This window comes from Salminus brasiliensis, chromosome 4 (genome assembly GCF_030463535.1).
Source record: "Salminus brasiliensis chromosome 4, fSalBra1.hap2, whole genome shotgun sequence".
Classification (NCBI taxonomy): Eukaryota; Metazoa; Chordata; class Actinopteri; order Characiformes; family Bryconidae; genus Salminus; species Salminus brasiliensis.
Genome location: NC_132881.1, coordinates 26704714 through 26727610, shown reverse-complemented (window position 1 = coordinate 26727610; position 22897 = coordinate 26704714). Strand labels below are relative to the sequence as shown.

Genomic DNA, 22897 nt, shown 5'->3' with positions numbered 1-22897 from the left:
CCGATAGAAGTTCTGCACTTTTCAGGTTTGTCTCCACCTCCTTTTACGGCCTTCAGTTCAGCAAGCAGTGCAGCCTGGAGAGGGCGTTGAGGGAGTTTTACAGTGGAGATGCTTTATCGGCCTCATCAGTGTCTAATCCATGATCTGTCTTCAGTAAGACAGAGCTTTAAATCTATTCTCTCCTCAATTACCCAGCAGCCTTCTGCTTTCTTTAAACCATGCTAATCACCAGGGCCAGAAGCAGATGCCCGCAGAGAGACACCGCTGAATACACATCAGGAGGTGTGCAGAGGTGCTGTCCAAACAGGTGTGCACACTGAGAATAAACATGACTTTCTGCAAGGGCATGTACATGAAACATATGCCTCATTAGTTCTAGCCACAATTAATCTAAATTGCCTGATAATAACATCAGAAGTAAAGTCACTTCAAAAGGCCCATATCATGGAGATTTATTTATTTATATTGCTTTTTATGGAATAAAATAATTTGATATATTCTTATTCATTCACTAAACACAATCCATATATATATCAACTCTAGTCTGAAATGGCAAACATCTAGGATTTAGTGTGCAAGTGCTCATAGATGAGGGGGTTCTGAAATCAACTCGGGGTCAAAATTATACAGACAAGGTCAAAAATATCCACAAAGCACATCTAATGTTTGGTTAAATGCACCTTTGCAAGTTACACAATGACCAGATGTTTTTAGTAGCCATCAACAAGCTTCTGGCCAAATTCTGGTTGGATATTTGACCACTTATCTTGGCAGAATTGGTAGAGTTTAGATACATTTGTTGGTTTCCTGGCAGGGACTAGACATTTAAGCACAGTCCACATATTTTGTGTGTTTGGGGACCCTGTCCTGTTGGAACACCTGGTTGTGTCCAAGTTTCATCCATCTAGCTGTTGGTTGTATGTTATGCTGAAGAATTCTGAGGTAGTGCATCCACTGTGTGCAATGTATCAGTTCCAATGGCAGTAAAACAGGCTCACTGCATGATGCTACCACCATCATGCTTAACAGCTGGTACAGTGTTCTTAGGGTTGAATGCCTCACCTACTTCTCCAAACATAGTTCTGGACATTATTACCAAATGACGCAATATTTGTTCCATCTGATTATGTATGTACACACAATTGTTAGAACTGATACTCTTGGAATCTGCAGTTGTTTAGAAATTACTTGTGTATGGCTTGTGAAAGTCTATGATCATCACTCTCAAATCTGCACTAAACTCCTTGAACTTTCCAATGGTACAGTGTGTTGGTCAGTGCAAGTCAAACAAACCCTACAAAACCTACGAGTAGTCAATCATGATCCCTAACAGGAAGTTAAGAGGCATTGGCCTTGGCAAATTAAAAGGCAATTTAGGTCTTTCAGCACCACTGAATTAATAATCGTAATCAAATTAATAAAAAATGTGGGTGTATATGTTTTGACCCTGTATGTATAATGTTGTCCTACTGTTTCAGAAACCCTCTCAAAAACATTTTTTCTATTAAAGATGTAAGTTATACACTCACTCTGCCCCATAAATAAATAAATATAAACAAACACAAATTATATGAATTATTGTCAATTTCAGTCTATGAAACCATCTGGTGGAGTTGAAACTGTGCACTCATTCGCTGCATGACTTGAAACTAATTAAAGGCGTAATAAGTTGATCAGTGCCCCACTGCAAGACTAGCCATGTAGGAAAAAATAATCAAAAGCTTGTTTTGTCCCACTGCCCAGTTTCTTACTTCTTACTTGCATCCCAATGAGTTGTTGAATATTTAACACAAGTAGAAAGAGCAGAGAATTTTATTCAGCTGATTTTCAGGCACAGATTTATTTTTTCACAGTGTTGAGATTGTTTTTTTTTTTTCACAGACTACACAGATCTATCTAACACATGAAGAGCACGTTTGGGCGCTGACAAAGAGCGGACTGGCTAACAACAAGAAAAAGGAGCTCAAACAAAGCAAAACAAAGGACACAGCCTGCATGGAAGCCACACACATTAACAAATGTATGCAATCAAACACATACACCCATGAACACATACACTCACTCACTCACACACACACCCATCCGTACACACACAGTTACTCTCACATCCTGTCATGCAAACCATTGCCTGTTATTTAAGTATGCAGAACAATGGCTATGAAAAAGTGAAACACACCAAAAAATAGGTCATGATTTAAATGTGTTGGTTGCAGATGAATAATTAATATTAATATTAATAATTCTATTCACATGCAACAGTTTGAACATTTTAATCATGTAAATTCCAAGTACTATTTTTTGGTGCATTCTTATAATGCCAGTATCATCTATTTATATGCAAATATAAATATAAATAGACTTTATACATATTCATTGCTATTAGAACCTGTGTACTGCATAGGGTGAGCTAACTGGTCACTAACCACTGACTGAAAAAGTGAAAAAGTGGGACTATAGGGGTGTAAAGGTACATACCAGGGTCATTCAGGCTTTTAACAGCTTTTAACTCCCCCTTGCACCAATCTTGTACCGAAACCATGAGGTCCAAACCGCAGTGCGAACAGAACCGAGACTTTGCTATTGTACTATTACACCCCTAGTGTAGTAAGATTCAAACATACTTGTAAAGGCTTACTGGACACGGCACATATCAGTACATAACACTAATTTGATGAAAATATGTTACAAGAGGAAGAGGCTACACCGCAACATGATATGACTTTTTTTATGAGAATGTTATGCCCATACACACACCACACGACAGGAATCCTGTAAGCCAAACAAGCCAACAGGGCTATGATAAAGCACAATTTAATTAAAAAAAGGAAACAGTCTGACTCCATCAGTCTGTTATTAGACAACATACACACACTCCTCCACACACACACTCTGCTTCTGGAAATGACTACTGGTGAGTTATAACAGCACAATAACGCTATGAATCATGTTTAAATGTTCCACACATAACGTACAGCTTAAACGGGGGTATATACGCAGAAAGACGCACAACTGCCCACATTAAGAGTTCATATATATATATATATATATATATATATATATATATATATATATATATATATATATATATATATATATGTAAAGGCATCAATGGCGTTGTCATAAGCTAACAAGGATCTACTTAATGTTTTTTAGTGTTTAGACTTACTGAATACACTGAATAAGCGATAATCTTATTTATCTGTACATCATTTCCACATGAATAAAATATAATACATTAACATAAATACTTTCAGTAATCTTTCAGTTTGCTTACTTATGATACAATATGTTTTATTTATGTGGAAATGACACACGCACATATTTCAAATCAAATAAATTCAACCCATTACTGTTCTTTTTTTCAGTGAATCTGACATGTCTTCAGGGCTGGGTGAGAGAGAGAAAGCGACAGAGAGAGACCAGATCTGCCACTGAAGAAGAATATTTGAATTCATTATCCGCAGGAACGCTGATGAGTCATAATATAACAGGACTGAGAAGCCCATGAAATGATTCGCCTGCAGAGAGCAAAGCTGCTGCGAACAAGAGGACAGAGCTTTACAAAGTTCTTGGTCAACAATGCACCACACGTATATATGCATGTGCTTACAGATGAGGGACAGATGTTTAGTTGATTAGTGCAATAACATGAGAAACATTTTTCAATGCCAGTTATTACAGTTTTAGCATTAACTGCATTTTCAAGTTGAGTAGGCTGTAGTTATTAGCTAATTCCAAGAAAATGGCTTGAGGGCAAACCTTAAAACATCACAATCTGTTTCATGTTATCCTAAACTACTTATGCTTTGGTTTGGTAAGGCGCAAGTAAGCTGAATACTATTGTATATACAAGGAATTATAGCTGTGCCTTTACAGTAGAAACTATTAGAAGTTCAACGTCTAAATAGCTATTACTAGGTAGACAGGCTAACATGTTAGTACGTTCTTGTTAAATTCATATTCAAGAAGCAGTTACTACTGAAGCTGGAAAAAGGTGCACAAAATAGGAAGAGAACATGTGTTATCTGTTCTCTTGAGGTGGTAAATAAGACTATGTCAAATTATAGCCTTTGTTGCACCATCACTATTTTAAAGATTGCTTGGCACCTAGCGAGGCAGATATCTTTAATAAATTCTGAAAGTTCTTGCTGGTAATAATGATGGTTCTATTATAATAATGGATCAAAATAATACACCTAAAATGTCACATGTGCCTCTTCTATCTTTTCTTTAGAAACACATTCTCACCCTGTATTAAATCAAGACACATCCACTGGTGAAACATCCGACTGCAGCTTTCATCCACTCGCTCTCTTTGAGGACTAATGTTGCCAAATATCAATGTATCAAGAGGGTGGAGAATTTACAAATGACTTTCAAATAACGAGTTCATCCCTCTCGTGCACTATATCTTTATAGATACAGGTACCCGATCCAGTAGACAAGGTTGAAGAGGCCGAAAGCAGTTGGGAAGAATATTCGCGAGTAGGAGTCGATTTTGGATACATGGACATGCATCCTGTTCTCGCGCCATGCCCCCGAGCGGCAGTCGTCAAAGCAACAGAAAAAACTCGTACAGTCTTTCCCGTCCAGACACTCATAGGCGTACTCATCGTCATCATGGTAGGGGGTGATGTTGTTCATCTGAAGCAGAGAGGTCCCTGGCCTGATGTTGACCATGCTCGATTTCTAGTGCAGAAGAAAAGTGCATAAGTAGCTGCACAGTAGCATGCCAGTAGAGTAATGCCATACAGTGACAGCAATATAGGAGTTTGCCTTTTTAAAAATGCTTTTTTCCGATATACATTGTTAGGTAACAGTTAGCCAGCTTAGCGAAATAACCTCCCTTTGCTTCACTATAGCTCTGTTCCAGTTTTCTCAATTAATCATGCCTGTTTTTTTTAGACCAAGTATTATTTCATCTGTCACTATTTGCCTCTACATACACTACATGGCCAGAAGTATGTGGACACCCCTTCTAAATAGTTGGTAGATAGATTCATTCATGACACAAGCCTAAGAAGATCATGAGCAACACAGAGCGTCGGGTAGAGTTTAGTAAAGCACACCACCATCTTGAGCAGTGAAAATGTGATCTCTAGAGTGATGAATCACACTTTACCAGCTAAACAGTTTTGGAATGGGGTGGAACAGAGAAATAGAAGAGAACATCTCCGGAATATCTGCAGGAATTGTGTGACACAATCATGTCAACATGGACCAGAATCTCAAAGGAATATTTACAATATCTAATGAAAAAAATAACATGAGGAAGTTTAAGAGCAAGTGGATACAAATATAAAATATATATCTATAGACATAATATATATAATATATATCTACATATAAAATAAATTAGATGAATAAAAGAAAATATAGCCAATATCTATCATTTCAATAATAAATAGATACAAGCCAATAATAAATAGAAAATCACTGAATGCTGTCAGGCCCTTGTTATCGCGCCCTCCCCCGTGGCAATCCCAAGCCATATAAGCACTTCCTGGTTGTTTGTGTTGATTCCTGTTCATTTGTGTTCATTCATTGTTCATGAGTTGCACCTGGGACTGGGAGCATTTAAGGAGCTCCACAACGGCCACTCCTTGCTGTGAACTGAATCTCATTGGTTTGGCTTGCCTCATTCTCTAGTCATGCAGCTGGCTCCCCAGCTACCTCTGTTTGTTCACAGAGTGCAGCTCTGCACCTGGTTTGTAGTTACCCCTGTTGCCCAAGCTTCAGGCAGCTGGCTCTCAAGCTAACTCTGTTTGTTTACAGAGTGCGGCTCTGCATCTGTTTGTAGTTGCTCCTGTTGCCCAAGCTAGGCTTGTGGCTTTAAGTTCAGACCCCTCTTTAGTTCGCCCTCTCTGCTCCCTGCTCCTCCCAGTCCGAGGTTTGTTGTTTTCGCCATCTTGTTTGTCACATTCTGTTGTGTTCTCAGTTTTGACCCTCAGTTGCTGCACTTTGTTTTCTATTAGTACCCTTGATTGAGCAGGTGTCCCAATACTTTTGTCCATATAGTCTACCTGAAGTTTTAACTTAAATAAGTAAACTGGCTTTTTGAATTTCAGTTAACAAAAAGTATAATTATAACAAACTATAACTATTGTTCTGTTAAAGAAACATTATGCTAGAATTAGTATTTCTAGTGGTTTCAGGATACACATTTCTGGACAAGCTGAGAGGTACTGAACTGTCATTAAAAGTAAAGCATGTAGACTGTAGGAGTGGAGTAATATTGCAGGATTCTATACGAATGCGTTACACAGTTATTGCGAGCATTTTCCTGCCTGCGTCTCCAAAGTTACATAGGGTAGTTAGCAGCATCGCAAGCCTGGCGTAGCAACAATAGAAATTAAATTTTAAATACTTCAGATAAGTGGAGCATCATGATGATCTTAAAGCTGTCATTTTAACGTAAAATTGTTACATAATGTTGCTTTAACCTACAATTTGGTGGTCAATGAAGAGTTCATTTCAGTGTAACGACCAAAGTTAAATGTTAGATTAAACACTGATTTAGTGATAGTCTGTATTTAAAAACAGTTCAGCTCTTTAAGATTCGGAACTTTGTGTTGTAATCAGTTTAGATTTAGGCAGTTTAGAATAGATGGAGTACAGATGCTCACCGGTGCACTGTTGGTCTTGGTCTTCTTGTTCTGCCGATTGCTGGTGAAGTAGTGCAGCGTCCCATACTCCATTAGTGCAGCAAAGGTAAAGATGAAGCACACAGACACGAACAGATCCATGGCTGTCACATATGACACCTTTGGCAATGACTTCCTGGATATGGTGCTCAGGGTTGTCATAGTCAGAACAGTTGTGATACCTGAATTTAAAAAAAAATTATAATAATAATAACAAAATGGTTAGAATGGTTAAAAAATGAAATAAATGCATACTATCCTAATATAAGATTATCAGAGAAGACATTTTTAACTTTAATGTTAAGAAAATCATGTTATTCCAAATTTTTCATTATGTAAAGAACAGCAGATGTTTTCAAACAGATGTTAAAACAGAATATGAATGGTTTTGGTATGACAGAGGTACTTCTGTGGTTTCAAACAGTTGTCAGTGCTCTGCCAGTTTTGCTTCTCTGTGTAATCACCTTTGTCTGACTGTTCATGTAGAAGGATTACAGATAAGCCTTCGATTAGCCTGTCTTTGGTTTTGCTTTTGGTTTTGATCATTCTGCCTGTCTTGTCCATTCCTCCTGGTAAAAGCTCTTGGAAAATCCCCAAATAAAACTCCCAAACATTACAAACTGATGTGCAGTAATCCTGAAACATCTACAGTGGGGTACCTAAAGATGTTCTAGCAGGAACAGCATCCTTATTGATCCAGAAGGAAACCCAGGACAACACCACAATCATGCTGCAGGGGATGTACGTCTGGATGGTGAAGTAGCCCATTCTCCGGCTCAGAGTAAACAAGATTGTCATCACAACATATTCCCCTAAAATAATAGAAAAAGATCAATCATCAGATTCTGGCCTACAATATATGTATGTATATGATTATACAGGCTAAAGCAAACAGTCTGTTCCAGCAGATTTTGTTTGGACTTGTAAGACCTCACTGAGCAAACTTAGCGAAATTGCTTTGCAAACACATCACACACCTGACTGAGTATGAGCAATGCCAGACGTGTTCTGCAGGCCTACAAAAACAAACTGGTAAAGTCTCCAGTAGCGCTGGTCTGCTACCTCAACAGCACGACGATGCCATTTGTACTCAATCTCATTCTTTGGATATCCATCTGAAAAAAAAAACACATACACACATGCACAGGTTACATACCAATTTACTGCCTCCTTCTAAATCACAGAAATCTAAGCCCACACACTCAGCTATACTGCACAATACACAAACACACACAAGAATGGCAGGATGGCACTGAGGCATTCAAGATGGCCGCTGCTTGCCGCATGGCATGCCTTTCCTTCAAACCTCTGCCCACGGTGGTTGATGACACATATGGAAAGCTAAGGGACAGCGCATTCCGCGGATGCAGGGATGACACAGACTGAAAGACGGAGGAATGTAAAGGCGGCTGGAGAGGGATGAGTATTCTGCTGGAGGATGGTACACTGCCCTTCCTCAATGCGGGGTTGAAAGATGGCGTTTGGGACAGGCCTGAGGCGATGTTTGTTTAGCCACAATAGGCGGTGCATGAGGATTGGTTAGCTGACAGAGGCAATGTGCGGGGACTGGTTGGCCAACAGCACTCAGAGAGGGCCTGAGGCTGTGTCACAAGTTGATGGTAGCAGTTTTTAACACCTACAGCTCGAAAATTCCAGCGGACACGAATGTTCATCCATAGGAAAGTTATGCAGCTTAAGGTAGCATTCCGCATTAATAGTCAACCTGACAAAAACAGAATTGTGAAAGGTAAGGAACAAAACGAAAAAAAGTTGAGGCTGATAAATTCTTTTCAAATATATGTAGTTTGTGTTCATGTGTTCTTAATACTAGCCCTACAGTCTTCTATTTACATGAACCTGACATAAATAGTGTGTTTTAAAAGGTTTCATGGTTTAAACAGACAGTAGGGGTATTTCTTTTATAAAATTGCGTGCTACAAGACAGGAGATACAGAAGCACACAGTTCAGCTGCACAAACAACAATCAACCAACAAGAGCGAATGCATGAACAATACAGCTGCTGGTGACACACCTCAAAGTGTACATCACTCGTCCATCACTCCACAGGCGCAGGAGCCGATTGGGTGTGGTGATCCAGTGGGCGTCAGATTTGCGGGAGTTGCGGAAAAATGTGTCAGGTATCCAGATCTTTCCCACCATGTTGCTGTTTAGCATAAGGACCTTCATAGAGCTGTTGAACTGAAGCCGACTGTCATACCATGACTGTGCGAAGAAGATGTCTATAGTATATTCCTGTAGAATAAAGTCTAAAGTCATTCAAATCACATTAACATGTTATGGCCGCCACAATTCACTGATAAATAAATAAAACGACTTAGAATTTTAGTTTACTTGATGAATTCGCTTAATGATATGGATATTCACAGGTAATTATAAAGCAAAATTTAGCAGTCTGAACATTGTATAATATGCACTGCCGTATAATATGCAGTAAACACTTAGAAGTACACACTTGTATATTATGATATATTGCAGCAGTAATCATTGCTGTACAGTGATCTATAGCTACAGTAAACGCTCCTTTATATCGATACACTATATGCACAAATGTTTGTGGACACCCCTTCTAATCAAAGCAATGAGCTACTTTGAATTGCATCTATTGCTTATACAGATGTGCTTGTCTACACACGGCCTGTTTAGTCCCTGTAAAGGAGGGGATGAGGTCAAGTGGTGATCATCAAACATCTTGGCTGCACTAATGCTCTTATTGCTGAATGCAATCAAATCCTTTACAGCAATGCTCCAAAATCTAACATAAAGCCTTCCCTGGATGGTATAGACAGCTACTCCAAAACAAAAGGTCTTTTTAATACCCTTGATGAATGAAGAAACAATGAATGGGCAGGTGTCCCAATAATTTTGTCCATATAGTGGATAGTATATAGCTACAGGAAACAAAGCTGTATACTGAAATAGAGTTGATACATAGTTGCAGTAAACAGTGTTGTAAAATGAAATACATGGGCAGTAAAACACAGCTGTATAATGTGTGGCAAACACAGCTGTATAATGATATATAGCTGCAGAAAACAGCTGTATAATGATACATAACTGCAGAAAACAGCTGTATAATGATATATAGCTGCAGAAAACAGCTGTATAATGATATATAGCTGCAGAGAACACATCTGTATAATGATACATAACTGCAGGAAATAGCTGTATAATGATACATAGCTGCAGAAAACAGCAGTATAATGATACATAGCTGCGGAAAACAGCTGTATAATGATATATAGCTGCAGAGAACACATCTGTATAATGATACATAACTGCAGAAAACTGCATTATAATGATATATAGCTACAGAAAACTGCAGTATGACATATAGCTGCAGAGAACTGCAGTATAATGATAGACATCTGCAAAAAACACAGCAGTATAATGATATATAGCTCAAGAACACACAGCAGTATAATGATATATAGCTGAAGAAAACACAGCAGTATAATTATATATAGCTGCAGAAAACACAGCTGTATAATGATCTATAACTGCAGTAGGCACTGCTGTACAATGTGAAGTAAACACTGCTGTATACTGATATATTAAAGCAATAAGCCACAAGAGGCCGTGCGTTACTGTGATTTTATCATAGGGAAGGGTGTTTTTGGCACGTCGTGGAGAGTGGAAAGCCTAAAACCTCCTTCCATGTGATCAAACTGCACAGTTTCCAGAAGCTTACTGCTTTTATTAAATGGTGGTCAACATGAAATATGATCAAATACAGTAATGTTCAATTAATAAATGTATATATAATATATTTACAATAAACTATTCTTCCATGAGCACAAACATTTACCCCCATTACCCCCAGTATTCCAGGAGAAATGCATAGACTCTTTCCCCTCTTTCTGAAGGGACTCTTGCTCTAAAGGCGAATTCTCATGAAGTATAGGGCTAGCCTGAAGCTGTGTTTTCGGCCTTTAGCTCAAGAAGATGACTAAGTAGCTAAGTAGCTTAACCAAGCAATGTATAGCACCGTATTTCTCTCCTGATACCATGCTGTTTGGGGAGAATTGAATTAAGCAACAAAAAAAATTAAATATGCAAAATAGATTACATATGTGCATAGTATTCTTTCTACCAGTCAGTGTAACCTCTGGTAGTTAAGAAGTCTAACAGGAAAATTTAGACACTGTTTACCTCAAAGGTTTCCATTTATAGTAAGCCATACTATAAGCTTCAGATTGTTGTTGTTCAGTCAAGGTGTGGTTCAGTCAATCAGATTTTAGGATCAGAACTATTTTTCTTAAGTGAACACTGCTGTATATGTATGTATGTATATTTTTGTAACAGTGTATAATTTGTTTCCTTTTTTCATATTTTCAGTTCATTGTAAATTCTTTGAAAGGTTCTAAAGAGTATGTGACTGTTCAGTTAAGCCTGTTATCATGGTAACGGCAAAACCTTTTACTCAATTGATCATCAACATAATTAGTAATACAATAAGGATGTGTATATATATATATATATATATATGATTATTTTTACCTATTCATTTTATTAACACTGGGGTTTCCTTGATGCTGCAGTCAAGCTCGACTAAAAGCTCAATTGGATTTACAGTATTACACACTGTGTGTGTGGATGCTACAAGCTCACCATGTTGATGGGATCCACTGGGCCGATGCTGTTCACATACACAGCTGCGTCAATTGAAGTGGGTTTCACTGCAGATACATAACAGGAAGCAATTTGATTCTATTACTGAATAATTACTGTATGTACTGTGTATATATTAAATTCCCGTAACTCAATGTTTCTCTAACACTGTTTAAAAATGCCAGCTACTCTTATCAATTCTCATTATAAATGGTTTTAAAATTATTCGAAAAAAAAAAACCTTTTCAGATTATAAATACATTATTAATAATTATTCATTTCAGACTATTAATAAAGGACTTTTTCAGTTTTTTCTATAAAGGTTAGATTTCAACAATGCATGGTTTTGTTACATATGCATATATACGGAGGCTCATTTGTTAGTAAAATCACCTACAGGCTATTTAAATCTGTCTGCTGAATAAAATTTCTCAGTAGCTTTGCATCAAACTCAGTAATCCAGAAAAATATTCACATGAAAATAAACAGAGTGGTATTGCAGAGGCCGTACTACTTCGAAAGCATCCGAGCAAAACAATGCGGCTCTAAAGAGATGATGAATCACAGAAAGCCCGCAGGTCCTCCTAACACACCCCCTCTCTCTGTCGGCTCTGAACACTAATGAACTCCACTCGCCCTCACTCCCTCTTTCCTTCTGTCTCTTTCTAACTTTCCAAACCCCCCCCCCCCTCTTCTCTAGCTATCTCTCCACATCTCTCAGATACACATAAACATAAAGATAAAGAAAGAAGATCAATACTGATTTGACTCTGTTGTGCTCCGACACCGCTGGGATCAGTTCGCCTAAGCAACTGAGCTGTGGTCAGCTCAGCATATTCCTTCCAGGTAATAGCAAAAGAGAGAGGAACACAGAGTACCGCAATAACACCCCTGAATACAGCCAGGCATTATGTGTGTATATCATTAGGAGCCACAAAAACAGCTTTATGATGACGCAACTGAATATTACCATACCACATAGCACTATTAAGAGGATTTTATGTTTGTCAGATACTATTCAGGTGGAATTTACTGAAATTAGAGCCTCATTCCCACAGCTTAATAGAAATGTGCATGTCCTTCTATTAGACTTTGAGTCATTCTTTGAAACCATGCCATTTACGCCCGTAATGTTTAATGAGATGCATTAAGAACAATTAAAAAAAAAACGAAATGCTTAAAGCTATTAGCCTAATTCAGCGGTTCTTGTTAACATGGTGTATGGAAAAAAAACTATTTCTTAACATTCTATTATTAATCATTAATCATTAATCACATGACTATTTTGACCAATATGACATTTGCATCTAAAATATGACGTTTTATTTTTTATCAACCCTTTATTATATACAGGATGGTATGTGTGTCCATGTTTACATAAGACATATGTATTCAAAATAAAAACCTTAATTTATGTCAACATTGTATGATTTCTATGGGGGCCTAAGTTTCACTTACCATCACACTCATCTCACTCATCCTGTCACACTAACTTATTTTGTCTATAAATAATGTACTAATTCTTTAAATGACATCTCAAAGTGATGTGACATCATTTAAGCCTGTAGAACAGCCAGGAACAAAAAAAGCCAAGTTCTGACATTATTTTACATTCTTAAATTTGTTGCTTTTTCATGTTAGACAAGGTTTGACAAGATCAACCCAACCACCCCGTCACACAAAATAGACAGGGAAACTGTTTTTCATTAAAGTTTTAAAATGCAAAGAAAATGATCTTTCAAATTCCACTTGGAGAAATAAGTTCATTTTAGGAGGAGAATTTGCCTCTCAGTCACATACCACTCTGACAAAATTTAATTGCAAATAGGGCACCCATGTCTGAATAAAAAGAATAATATACTAAAGTATATTGATGTGGATATTTGTAGTGTTTGCTCTCGATGAAAATTGCAACATGCAAACTGTTTTGTAGAATGACTGTTTTACTGGCACAAGTGGTGTCAGTGTCAGGTAGGGCAATTACACTGGGGTCTGGAGCACTGTATTAGGTGGGGGGCTAATGTCTTTATTTCTGCAATTATATATCTGTGACTCATTATTCTGCCACAATTATATAATAACAAACTTTAACCAAAACTTGGTTGACTCATAGAAATAGGGAGCTAATAAACAAGTCACAAGGACATTTTGGATTAATTCAAGCTAACTGACCTGTCTGTGCCCAAAACTGTGCACAAGGGCACTTGTCATCAAGTCTTGAAAGGTTGGACAAGCTTTACAGAATGTTAGCATAAATGCCATTTACCATAGTTCTTACTGCGTTAGCTATTGAGATGGACTGTGTTGCAGCTGCTAGAAAAAACTATGTAGGCAGAAAATGACCATGATGACTTTGTCCCCCTATGTCCTAGCAGTGTGACCTTACATACACATGTATAAAATGAATATTAGAGAGTTGTGTGCTAACATTTCTCGTAAGGTTGAAAAGGATTTTAGGACAGTTTGAGTATGGGGTGCATTATTATTCTTGGAACCAGGCCCCTTATTTTGAGGTTTTGGCTGCGAGTCTATCAGCTGTGTGACCGTTAGCTGTTGAAGATGAAAATAAGGTTCCAAAGAATGGGACGTGATTCAAAGTCGCAGTGATAACTTACCGCCAATGTCTGGTCGCAGTTTGTTATCATATCCCTGCAGTAATTTATTCAGGATGAGGGTGACGTCGCTCTCATAAACCTTTGGCGATAGAACCCAAGTTTTATTTATGGGAACATCCTCATAATCTTCTTCCTCTGCTTTACTGGGCCCAAATGCCATGCTGATAAAAAGGAAAAAAAGAGAGGAGAGAAACATTAGGGGGGAAATCAAAAACAGCCTAAAAAGAATTAGGTATACTGTAGAGAGAGAGAGCGAGAGAGAGAGAGAAAGAACAGAGAAAGATGAAAGAGAAGGATTTCTTTAGTTTACGGAGCTCAGGCTCAAAGGACAGTGGCTGTTAATGAGCTAAGGATGACAGACAGGGAGCAGACTATTAATGTATGAACAGATAAAGAACGTCATCTGTTACTGTAAATGAGTGGAGCCCCAGAGACGGCAGGTCTGAGGGATCTTTTAAACGAGTGTAGTGTTAGAGAGGCAAAGAAGCGGTTCTAATAAAAGAATGCGATGATTAATGAAGATGGGCTTCGGCAAGGAGTGTGAGGGAACAGCTGAAGGTTAGAGGTTTAAATCATCACCTACAACTCGCTCTCTCTTTCTCTCTCCGTTTGTGCATAAGAGCTGTGCTCTTGCCCTTCATGAAACACCACTTTGGGTCCAAATGTGTTTAAAAAGCATGCATTTTATGTTTTATTTTATATAATTTTCTAACCTGCCGCCACATTTTCTAAACAATCTACTGGGACACCCAGTACTGGGTATTTGAAAAAGAGTTTACCCTGATTTTGTTGGAGTAACTGTCCCTACGGTCCAGGGAAGGCGTTCTACTGGATCTTGAAGCATTACAGTGAGGATTTGATGCATTCAGTGACAAGACCGTTAGTGAGGTCATTATGTTGGATGATCACCACCCCATCAAACCGCATCCCCACTAGGGACTAGACAAGCTTTGTGTGTGTGTGTGTATTTGGATATGTTTCAGCAATGGGTGCAACTTAAGTAGCTGAATGCATTCATTAGAAGGGATGTCCGTAAACATTTGGACATATAGTGTATCTCACTTAACGCAAGACTCTCTGCCAAGCACTCTCTTCAAGTGAAAACACATGACTGGAAAACTCTTAGCCTCAGGCAGCAAATGGCACAGCTGGGACTCAAACCTTAATCCCTGGAACTCTTTACTGCTATGTTTGATGTTTGATGTCTGGGCCAACGAAAATTTGACGATATGCCAGCTTGATCATGGGCTAACAGAAAGCCCATAGAATAAAAAAAACAAATTATCTTCGCTTTTTCATAAAACAGAACAAAGCTGTATAGTCAGTCCCTTTTTGATTTGTTCTTTTTTCTTTTGCTCACAATTATATATCCACTTTTTCAGTCTTTCGCAGTTAAGCCCCACCCATACACACAGAAGTATTTCATCCTGTACTGCTTTAACATACAACACAGTCGAGGGTGTTTTTATATTTAGTAGATCGGTTCCCTTGGTTTGACTTTATACTGGCCTATTTGCAAAAAAGGGGACATATGATGCACATAAAACCGAAACCTGCAAGTAGAGGTATGCATAAGATGTCTGTGTCCGCATGAAAAAAACTTAATATCTACCCCCTGGACTCTGTCTTGATATCAGCATTAAACCACATTTCTGATCAAGCACACATGCTTGGGATCAGCTGTGGCTGCATCCCAACTCATACACGTCTTTACTGAGAGAACTACACAAATGAATGCAATGCTAATAGTGTCTGGTTTTACAACATGGTGTAGTGTGGTAGTGTGTGGTTTGGGAAACAGCCCCGCTAAACCAAAGCATCAGACAGAAGAAGTTAAAGCACAGAAACGTGGGCTGGTCTGCAGGATAGCCTATAAAACAACCACCTTGTGATGTCACGGCCCACGTTTGGTTCATTTAGATGCCTTTGTTTCGTATTGTGTTCATACTTCAAACAAAGGAACGGATTAGGAATGGATCAGGACTCACTTGATCAGGCGGTCTCGTTCCATTTGTTTGGTGTGCACCAGAGTTCCATAGGCAGAGTTCACACTTACTCCAACGAACCGCACTAACAGAGCAACTGCAGCAGGGCTCATTTTAATTGAACTTAAGCTGAGAAGTATGAATACAGCCTTAGAAGAACAGTAACAATATCGTAGGATATGGGTCCATTAAGAACAAAGATGCCTAAAAGGATTCTACTGTCAAACATTTCAGTGATTGGGATTGTGTACATGTAAAGGTTTTTCACTAGATAAGAGTTTTTTTCCCCTCCCAGAATTATACATAAGTACTGAAAAGGACAAGGACATGTAGACTATAAAGAGTATCAGTCTATCTTTGCGAACAGGACAGGAGTTTCTGCTGTGCATGATGAAGCTAATAAATTGTGTTAATGAGCAGCAAAAATGCTTTTGTGTCTAATCCTGACTCCTCATTAATTTTGTCAATATTAGACAGGTTAAATTAAGAATGAAGGCTGTCTGAGCGCAGGTAGGTTTAAACGTTGCCTAACTGCTTATCTAGGCTGCATTGAAAATAGTAATTTAATTGCAGATTAAAAATGTTTTATTAGCACTCACTAATGACGCATTAGGGCAGGAGATTTTAATCTGCGGGAAACACTCTAAAGGCACAGTGTGCATACTACAAATGCTTGTACACTGTCATGTTTAGCATGCAAATAAAAAACTATGCAAACTACAGGAGCACATAAGCATCAATGTTATCTAACAAGCATCCGTCTAACAATGATAATGATAAATTGCAGTCCATGCTAACAGGCTTACTTTATTCCATATGGATAGGGAACATTCCCTAACACAGAACTTGTAAAAGAGATCTGTGTAAAAGACCAAGACTTGAAGAGTGGAGCAAAAGAGGTCTGGAGCAAACAGCGAGTGATACATGCAATAAACTGTCAGCAATCTACTCTACTCAAATACACTATATGGACAAAATTATTGGGACACCTGCTCAATCATTGTTTCTTTTGAAATCTTTTTTTTTGTGCAAGTTTATCCTGCTTTTGTTGGAGTAACTTTCCATCTCTACTGCCCAGAGATGGCTTTCTACTAGATTTTAGATTTTGAACTATTGCTGTGAGGATCTGATTGCATTCAGTAACAAAAACATTAGTCAGGTCAGGATGTTGGGTGATCACCACCCCACCTCATCCCCAACTCCCCCAACTCATCCAAAAACTATTCTAAAATATTCCAGAAAACATAGTTCCACTGATCCACAGATCAATGGCTTTATACCGCTCTAGCCCACACTGGGCATTAGGTATGATGCCAATAGGTTCATGTTTAGCTGCTCCAGAGAGTCCTATTCTATTGGCAGTACTTCTCTACAGGGACTACACAAGCTTTATGTGTGTGGGTGTGCATTTGTACATCTTTGAAAGCATTGCTAAAGTAGCTGAATGCATTCATTAGAAGAGGTGTCCACAAATATTTGCATATTGCGTATGAACATCATGATGAATGCTTACAACTGAATGTGGCTCACGTATATATATATATATATATATATATATATATATATATATATATATATATATATATATATATATATAGTTTTTTTATTTTTTATTTTTTTTCATTAAAGTAGCAGAACAATACGAAGCCTCTTTTAACAAGGAAGGAGGTTGTACTGTTGGTCTTACTCTGAAACGTTGCACACTCTTGGGCACGTATAGACTACTTACTGGCTTTCTTCCACCTAGTGTCCCTATAGAACTGTTTGCTCAATATGTGTGAAAGGCGCTCACCCAGCTCACACAAGGGGTGCACACACACCTACTGTTCTATCATCACCACAAGGCCCATATCTTTTGTCTCTAATAATGTCTCTAATTAATAACACACAAAGTGGTCACAATGACAGGAAGCCCCTCTATGTGACTGTCCACTTAGAGTATAGCTTGGTCTCTAGGACAAGGGTTAAGCCTAGTCTTGGACTGATTGAGATTCTCCAGTGAAAGGAAAATATAGTCCAGGGCTAAGCCTAAACCCTGTGCAGGCAATGGACACTTACATTTGTAGATACCAGCTTCTCCAACATTTCCTCTACATCAAGGGTTTTAATAGGGACTTTGTGCTCCAGTGACTTCTGAGAATGTTTAAGATATTAAAACAGTGCTGTGAGGTTATTATTATTATTGCATTCAGCTATAAGAGCACATAGTGAGTTCCGAACCGAAGGAAAGATGTGCAATTTCAGCTGGAAGACCTGGTCTGGGTGCGTGCCTGTCCAATTTCCAAAGCCTTGGAACAGTTTTCATCAAAACTGACACCCAAATGGGTGGGTCCAGTAAGGATGGAGAAGAGGCTTGGACCAGTAAATTATGAAGTCAAAGCGTTGCCTCCTGGTGCCACTGAATGCAATCAAATTCTAACAGCACTGGTTCAAAATCTTATCCCAAAGGTACGGAATGGTGCTTCATCATTCCCCTTTAAAATGTAGCTTGACCGCTCCACAGCCCAATGCAGTGCTGCACTGTCAGAAAAAGAAGGTACAGGCACATTTTTGTTCACCAGGGTACAAGCAAAGTAAATGCATCCTCAAAGGTACAGCATGATCTTTAAGGTCAAACAGTTCCACTCTCCCAGGAGAATGGTGCACATTTATACCTGGTAACTGGTTTTAATTAGAAAGATTAATTTAAAAGCCTGAAATCAGACAGGGTGTAGGAAAGCAATGCTGAAAAAAGGGGTTCATACTCCTCTAGCTGACTCTCGCCAGTGAACATGGTGACCTCACATATGGATGGCCCATACAATTATCAGTGCACAACTGAACAAATGCATGATGGATTCACCTTAAAAGTAAGGGTGTTTTTACCCCTGCACTTTTCAGTCTGATTGAATCAGGCTCTTCATTTTAACCCTTGCTGTGACTCGTTTGGAAAGGTGTGAACACAGTAATCTCCATCACACCAAGACCCTTGAGAGGCGGTTGTCTCGGTGCTGTCCCGAATGAACTCCAGAGCGGTTTGTTTGTGGTGAGAATGTGACCTGACCTCGATCCAGCACAACTATCAGATATACTTCAAGTTTAAGTTATCCAGATCCCATAGCCAGGTGTTATCCTGGCTTGTTGCCCACATAATTACTACAGCTATGAACAAATGCCATCTCTCCCGTTAAATTGTTTATAAGTATGCACCACTTCGATCTCCCATTCCCATCCTGATTTCACTTCCCCTGGTTTCCGGTTGCAATTTGCACACCGTTATTGGATGATAATACGCATCAGAGCAGCCAATAAATACCTCTGTAAGGAAACTCTAAATGCTTAGGTAGATATGTATGGCCTGGTCCTGGGTAGCGCTTTTAATGACCCTATATATATTCCTAAATAAGGGAACAAATCCAGTACAAACTTGAATAAATAGCAGTCAAGTTCTGTAGCTAATTGTATGTCTTGCATGGTAATGAAAATTGCTAACCAAGCTAGCTAGCTCACTCAGAACTGGAAACCCAGAAGGGAATGCAAACCCAGTGTATTAGAGTGATAAGATGTGTGGTCGTTAATTAATTACATGATTACGTTAATTAAAAATGAATCATTATTGGAATGAGAAATGTTTATAATATGCCCTGCAGACGCTGCAGTGGGCAGCAGACGCAATACTGCCTGAGGATTTGAGATTGGACTCCTCATCCTAACCCAGGACCTTCTTTCCGTATCCTGACCAATAAGCAGAGAGAACGTTCACACTTGGGTCGTTGTGATGCATTTCTGAGCTCTTGAATTTTTCCCTGTGTGAAGACAAACCAAACCAAGGGGGAAACGGCCCATGTTTACAAACTCTTTACCTGATTCGGACTAGAGCAAACGAACCATACTTGGGAAAACTGACTAACTATAAAATGTGTCTGGATATTTTTGGATCTCCCCATGGTTGCAACTTGCAGATTATGCCAAACCCAACTGTGAACAAATGCATTTAGTCTCATAGAGAGTGTCAGGAGCAGGGGGGGGGGGGGGGGGGTGGGTGGGTGTAGGGGGTTGTGCTGGCCAGTCCTGTGAAACGGACAGAGATGAAAGATGGGGCTCGTGTATTTGATGAGGTCCAGAAACACACAAGCCTCTGTGTCTCTGCCAGCTCTAGCTGAAGAGGACGAGCTGATGTGGAGCGTTAGGGACATACAGACTACAAGACGCAGAAATGCAGGAACGACTGCTGCTTGGAAAACGAGCAACACCTCACATCCCAGTGGGCTCGTTTTTTTTTTTTTCCAGCATGGCCTGAAGCGACGGGGCTTTTAGCTGAGTGGTTGCGGACTCAAGTCTCCTCAAGGTTGTTTGCAGGAGTGACATTGCGCCTGCTGGCTCCAAGAAACCAACAGAAGACGACAGTGCGCTAGCAGAGAGTCGAGGCAAATGCGCTAGATAACGGTCCTGAAAGCATGCAGAAACTTCATCTGTCTCCTAATGAACACCTGTGCTCAGCTTTAACACGTTTGAATTCAAGCGCGAAATATCGACACCAACCGTTCACCTTCACGAGCGACTAACAGCCAGTTCAGGTAACGAGGGCGGCTTTAGCAGCTTACTTGCGTTTGTTTTTTTAGGTTCTGAAGGGGAAACTTACCAGAGCCGCAGCAGCCCGGGCAGGAGCCAGAGCAGAGCTTCTCTCCTCGGGCGGAGCTGCATGACCACAGTGGACAAAACAGGAGCCGTCAGTGGGAGCGAAACAGCCCGGCGGGGTCTTCTAGAGGCGAGAGCGGAGGGGGGGGGGGAGCAGCACTGAGCTCAACACGACCGGCTGGAGCTGAGGACTGCTTGTATGCAGCCTATGGGGTCTGTGGTCCAGAGAGAGGATACGGCAGGGAGGGAGGGAGTGTGTGTGTGCGCGTGTTTGTGAAAGAGAGAGAGAGAGAGAGAGAGAGAGAGAGAGGGAGAGGGAGAGGGAGAGGGAGTATGTGTGTGAATGCGGGATTCCGCTGATCGTGGCGCTGCTGCTGCTTCTTTCCCAGCCTTCATCCATCCGGCTGATCTGCTGAGTGAGACTAACTCCATCGTTCTGGGATTTGAAGAGAGAGAGAGAGAGAGAGGGAAAGAGAGAGAGAGAGAGGGAAAGAGAGAGAGAGAGAGAGAGAGAGAGAGAGAGACCTGCGAGAAAACAGCTGACTGTTTCACACCTCAGAGGCTCCAAATCGAAGTGATTTATAGGACTGTGCAAAACTGGTCTACAGTTTGATGGTGTTAGCTGCTTTTATAGTGTTTCTGTTCACCCACTGAGTTACACTCATTAACACCTAACCAAATAACTAGCTAACTAAGAGTGTGTTGTTCAGGTTGCATCTTTCACCACCATGTTCCAGAAATATGGGTGTGTACTGGTATTCAGCTTTGTGCTGCAGAGCCTCAGATGTGCCCAACATGCAATTACTAACTCCAAACCCCATGGTCAAGCCCAGTCAAGCATCTGAAAGCCCATGCCATTGTACAGAGTGCCATAAGAAAAATGCCAGATTTATTTTTAGTTCAGCAAAGACCTTCAGAAAACCCACCATCAAAACAGGAGTGCTTTGTTGTCAGGGATGGTTTTAGCACTATGTAAAAGTAGGCAGCCCACTATGGTCCCAGTGAGCCAGGGGCCCAGTGCAAATACAGTTTAGATATAGTGTATAGTGCATTGATAGTGTGTTGATGTTAAATAACCTTTTCTGAAATATGTATTGTCAAAATTCCCAGCCTACAAGACATTCTAGTAAGAATTGTGGTGGAAAGATGAGACTGATGGACAGGGACCGCCGACATGTTTCAAGGCTTGTGAATGAAAATCGCTTCATTTGCAGGGCGAATGAAGCAGGGCGGTCCACAAGAAGCCATTGCTCACTTTTGCTTAAGAATGATGAGAATTTCCTGTGGACTGTGATTTTTGCCACTGCTGGTATGGTACCCGTATGACCACACTCTTCCCACTATGGCCTTTGGGATGCCCTAATGCAAGCACTTCTTTTTTTTCCAAATCATTAACATCTGCTTTGCAACCTATTTTCCACACATCCAACGAGACATTCACTGCACTGTGCCACCTCTTCTTAATCTGTATTTATAGCCCCATGAACCTGGTGCAACACCATCTGCAGGAGCTTAAAGTGACTGCCACCTGAAACATGCAGACTGCTTGCAATGTTTGTTTGGGGAGCTTGTTGATATATATATATTTAATTGCCTTGTTGTGTTCTCATATAACAATATAACAACATGGAACAGTCAATTACTATATATATATATATATATATATATATATATATAGTAATTGACTGTTCCATGTTGTTATATTGTTATATGAGAACACAACAAGGCAATTAAATGGTAAACTACAGTATGGACAGGAATTTCATCTGTGTGGTTTTCTGGCTGTTCATTTGTATAGCGCTCTGAACATTAGACACTTATAATAATGCTATTATGGTAGTACCACTTTGAAAACTGATAATAGTTAATATGATATTGATAAAGTGAACTTCCCAACTAACACCCAACTAGAGCCGCCGGTCCGCCATGGGTGGTGGCGGGTGGGGGGGTCCGCTGGCCAGACTGGTAGGTGGCAGCTGGTTTGACGCAGGTAGAGAGGACCTCAGCGGGCAGTCTTTCAGCAGGTCTGGCTGGGTGGCCATTTACTCGGAGAAGGTAAAAAGAGAAAGAGAAAGTTAGTTCTGAGAGGAATTTTATGGAGGGCGGAGAATGTTGAGCATCAGCATCAGAGTATGTCTGACGACTCCGGCAGGTCTGATTATAACAGCCTAATTAAAAGGAGAGAGCCAGAAGGTAACACGGACATGGGTGCACCCTGAGAACACCAGCATCTATCTGCTCCACTGTCAACAAACCTGAGTGATCGCGTGTAGCAGCGAGACGACAGCTCCAGCATCTCAGTGTACTACAATTCCCTGGGTCCGCGAACCCCTGGACCTTCAACCTTTATCTAAGAAACATTAATTACCAAAAGCTAAACTAAACATATGAGTTTTCAGCTTAGAT

The 22897-nt window shown here is 39.8% G+C and overlaps 1 protein-coding gene across 1 annotated transcript; it reads right to left on the bottom strand.

Moving 5' to 3' along the window:
* Window positions 1-1838: 1838 nt before the first annotated feature.
* gabrg1 (gamma-aminobutyric acid type A receptor subunit gamma1) lies at window positions 1839-20890 on the bottom strand. The gene is made up of 9 exons (XM_072677768.1): window positions 20496-20890; window positions 13890-14050; window positions 11275-11342; window positions 8678-8898; window positions 8285-8367; window positions 7622-7759; window positions 7304-7456; window positions 6627-6826; window positions 1839-4689 (listed from the first exon to the last, which is right to left on the bottom strand). The coding sequence occupies exons 1-9, from the start codon at window positions 20555-20557 to the stop codon at window positions 4414-4416; spliced, it is 1362 nt and encodes a 453-aa protein (XP_072533869.1). The 5' UTR covers window positions 20558-20890; the 3' UTR covers window positions 1839-4413.
* Window positions 20891-22897: the final 2007 nt, after the last annotated feature.